General features: G+C 53.0%; 1 protein-coding gene across 2 annotated transcripts; it reads left to right on the forward strand.

The window, feature by feature from the left end:
* Nucleotides 1-535: 535 nt before the first annotated feature.
* On the forward strand, nt 536-2,683 carry LOC127303075 (5-amino-6-(5-phospho-D-ribitylamino)uracil phosphatase, chloroplastic). Of its 2 annotated transcripts, none has more exons than XM_051333854.2 (2): nt 536-676; nt 1,028-2,683. In XM_051333854.2, exon 2 carries the CDS (start codon nt 1,160-1,162, stop codon nt 2,351-2,353), a length of 1,194 nt encoding a protein of 397 aa, XP_051189814.1. In that variant the 5' UTR covers nt 536-676; nt 1,028-1,159; the 3' UTR covers nt 2,354-2,683. The 2 variants fall into 2 exon arrangements, with proteins under 2 accessions (XP_051189814.1, XP_051189815.1); XM_051333855.2 differs by having other exon boundaries at nt 569-681.
* Nucleotides 2,684-4,241: the final 1,558 nt, after the last annotated feature.

The following is a 4,241-nucleotide window of genomic DNA, read 5'->3' on the forward strand; positions in this document are numbered from 1 at the left end:
TCTGTACTTGATTGCTTTTCCGTATTTTTAGCAGGGTCTTTTCTGTTAATTTCAAAGGACCAGTTTGTATTTTCCTTCTCTCAGGGTCCTTCTTGTAAAATGTTCCCACCGACTGAAATAATATAAGGCAGCTCCTGGGGTCTTCCAGACCCCTCCTTTGTGCAAAAAAAAAAAAAAAAAAAAAAATAATACTTGTAGAACAATGATCCTTTGGACGTTATTGGACATAAATTAAGGTTATCTAGGTGTCGCAAAGAGAATACTCCAGTTTAGGACACATCACTTGATTAGTATTCTGTGGATGCTTTGGACAATAATAGCCAGACACTATTATCATAAATAAATAAAAAGGAAGCCAGATACGAAACCATCACGTAATTTAATTCCAAGGCCGCTGGAGGGAGGCGCGCGGCAGCTCCACCTCACGTTTCCCCGAATCCCATCTGACGGTTAGTAAGAAGCCACGTGTGGCGCATCGGAAGGGGATTCGTCTCGGCTTCCTCCTCCACGACGACGGCGAGCGGTTGCCGATAAAAATAGCAAAGAAAAATCCATCGCGTGGACGAAAAGAGGAGAGGAGAGGAGAGGAGAGGAGAGAAGGAAGGAGAAGCTAGACGAGACGAGACGAGGTTGGTTGGCAGCTTCCCCAAGATACCTCGCCGCCCCGCCGTCTCAGGTACGGTGCTTGCCTCCTCCTCCTCCTTCTCCCTTATCCTGTCCTCGGCTCGCTTGCTTTCCCTCCGCTCCGCTCCGACCGAATCGAATCGAATCCAATCCAATATGGAATTTGGCGCTGTCTGTTCTTCGTGAGAAGTTATAGATGAGAATCGGTCGAACGATTTTAGTTTTTGTTAGCTGATGCTCTGTTGGCTTCCCGTCGATTAGGATTATTATTTGGTGCTCGTCCTGTTCTGGATTGGTCGCTTGCTCTGTTTGTTCTCACTTCTTCCAATTCCCTCTTCTTGATTTCTTTCCGTCTTCTTTGTTGGATTGGTTCTGAGCGATTCTGTCCTTGTTCTTCTTGCAGCTTGCGCCAAGAGAGCAAACCGCTGCTGATTCGAGAGCAATTTGTGCGGCCGGCTCAGGGAGTCAGGGGAGGGATCTCGGCTCTTCTTTTCGATCGACCGGTCGGTAGGTGGGCGGGGCGGCGGATCCAGCCATGATGATGGTGGACACGGTCAGCGCGACGAGCACCTCCTTCATCGCGCACCACCTGTTCGACCACCGCCCCAAGGGCCACCATGGCCTGCCGCGCCGGACGACGCTCCACGTCGTCAACTGCCGCCCCCTGGCCACCTGCTTCTCAGGCCGGCGGCTCGTTGCCCGGCAGCCGTCCCCGGCGAAGGCGGCTCAGCGTCTCGCAGGCTGGCCTGTCCGGGCGCTAGCGGTCGGGGTGACCAAGGAGGCGAGCAGCCCCCATAGGGAGTACAGGGGGATCCCAGGGGACGGCGACACCAGCGACGACTTTGGCTTTGGGGATGACGATCTTGGGGCGGCGCCCACAACGACGCCGTCGTGGCCACCGAGGAACCGGGCAGACGACCCGAGCCTGCACAACCCGCTGCTGCGGCTCGAGCGCATGGGCTGCGGCTGGCTCGGTGTCATCTTCGAGTGGGAGGGGGTGATCGTGGAGGACGACACCAAATTTGAGAAGCAGGCGTGGCTAAGCCTCGCAGAAGAAGAGGGCAAGTCGCCTCCTCTTGCATTTGTGCTCAAGAGAATTGAAGGGATGAAGACGGAGCACGCCATTGCAGAGGTGCTCTGCTGGTCCCGGGACCCCGCGGAGCTCAGAAGATTGGCTTCAAGAAAAGAGGAGATCCAGCGCGCCCTCGGTGGCACGGTCCACCAGATGAGGGATGGGTCACGGGAGTTCATGAGCACGCTGGCCAACTACAAGATCCCGCTCGCCGTCGCCTCCACACGCCCCCGCAAGGTGGTCGAGGAGGCCATCGAGGCGGTCGGCGCACGGGGCTTCTTCGCTGCCGTGGTGGCCGCCGAAGACGTCTACCGGGGCAAGCCTGACCCGGAGCTGTTCCTCTACGCCGCGCAGCTGCTGCGCTTCATCCCCGAGCGGTGCATCGTGTTTGGAAACTCCAACTCGGCAGTGGAGGCTGCCCATGACGCCCGCATGAAGTGCGTCGCCGTGGCCAGCAGGCACCCTGTCTACGAGCTCAGCGCTGCAGACCTCGTGGTGAAGCAGCTCGACGAGCTGTCCGTGGTCGACCTCAAGAACCTTGCCGCCGTCGATGACTCTGCTGAGTTTGGCGCTGAGCCTGAGCTAGAGATGGAGGAGGAGGAGGACGACGCGCCCCCGTCAACGGCGGTGGGCATTGCTGACGATCTCTTCTTGTAGGAGAGGATGAGGATCATGTACATTTGATTGGTCTCTCTCCTGCACTACTAGCACAGCACAGATGACACAGGTGTATTATTGGGTTGGATGATTTGGCATAGCGATCAGGAGGGCTTATTATCTGTCCTAATCCTATGCCGCTGTAGGTTGTGTTATGTACATGAAATGTATCTCTAGAGCTCACAAAAAAACTGTATATATATATATATATTGGAAAGGAAATGGGGGAACTGGATAGTATACGTACTGATGTGGATGTATAACTCAGAAGATGGATATATGTCTATTTGCATCGAAGATGAGAATTACATATGCTACTTGTTGCCTGTACTGTTCCTAGTTCCACCAGCAATTGTTTTTGTTCTTATCAGGTGAAAGTTTTGCAATTGTTTGATAATTTTAGGGTCCAGTGTATATTATTGTGTCTGTGATGTGCTGCATGTTTAATCAGAATCGTGAAGAATGAAGGATCAGTGAATGTTCCTGATGTGATGTATAACTTAGATGGATATGTGTCTATTTGCAAAGAAAAAGAGAATTACATAGTATGTTTTTGCGTGTTGTGTTCCTACTTGCAGCAGTACTGTTGTAGCTTTTGGGAATATGTACATTCCATTGTTGTTGAGAATTCTGAAGATCCGGTTGTTGAGAGCTTTTGGTTATGTGGAGAATGTCTTGTAGTGGGTGAATAAGGCGACGACCTCTTCTTATTCAGGCAAGCACTGAGTTTACATCCAATGTTTGGGTGAGCAATTATCATGGATGGTCTAATTAGGCAGTGAGAATGATGGCATGTAATGTTGTGTTCCAGGGAGCAATTCAGGCAGGCAGGCAGGCAGTCAGATGGATATACTATGTTAATTTGAATACTGTAGCAAAAAAAACAAGAATTACTAGTTGAATGCATGCTCTGTTCCTAGTTCCAGCAATACATAGAGTTGTTGTTTGCAGATGAAAGCAGTTGGCTGCTGCTCCTCGTCCTTGTCCTGGTGCTTGCAAATACTGTACGCCCAAGAGGAGGTTGCTCATGATCATCTATGTTTGTGGCAATGGAAGATTGTGCTGTGAGAAATCCGCGAGGAAGGAAGAAGCAAAGGTCGCATGGGCGTGGCATCCTGGCCGTCCGTCGTCCTCGCCACACGTGTCGGCACGCTCCCCGCACCATAACACGCGCGTGCGAAACCCTAGCGCGCGTGTGGGCGTACATTCCCCTTTCTCTGAGGCAGGCAGTACGGCGGCGGGGACGATCCGAGTCCGAGGCGAGGGATGCTGCGTGTGGATCCGGGCGGGGACGAGGAGATGATGATGATGGGGATCATCAAGGAGGAGGAGGAGGAGGAGGACTCTGAAGAAGAAGAAGAAGATGAAGTCGACGACTACTTGCTGGCTGCCGCCGGCGAGGTTAGGCCAGAAGAGCAGCATCCGCCGGGGCGGCGTGGGCGTAGGGGTCGGGAGGAGAAGGAGCGGACCAAGGTGCGTGAGCGTCGTCGTCGCGCGGTGACGGGGCGGATCCTGGCGGGTCTGCGGCGGCACGGCAACTACAGGCTCCGCGTGCGCGCGGACATGAACGAAGTTGTGGCGGCGCTGGCGAGGGAGGCCGGCTGGGTCGTCCTCCCCGACGGCACCACCTTCCCGTCCTCCCACTCCCAGGTACCAGCCAGTCAACTGCGGAGCCAGCTCAGCTAATCAATCAGTGAGTGAGTGAGCATCTGTGTTTATATTTATTTATGGCGTCATAAATGGTAGTAGTACTGATCTGATGTCGCTTTGCGTGAATATTACCGCATTTATTTTAAATATATAATAAGTAGTAGTAGTATTTTTTGTTTACGGAGGAATGAATGAATTTTGGTGGCCGTCCATGGTCGGGAGGGACAACAGGGGAATA

This window comes from Lolium perenne, chromosome 5 (genome assembly GCF_019359855.2).
Source record: "Lolium perenne isolate Kyuss_39 chromosome 5, Kyuss_2.0, whole genome shotgun sequence".
In the NCBI taxonomy this organism is placed as follows: domain Eukaryota; kingdom Viridiplantae; phylum Streptophyta; class Magnoliopsida; order Poales; family Poaceae; genus Lolium; species Lolium perenne.

Excerpts from the sequence above, each read along its gene's own strand:
- LOC127303075 (XM_051333854.2), top strand. The coding sequence starts at position 1,160 with ATGATGATGGTGGACACGGTCAGCGCGACGAGCACCTCCTTCATCGCG.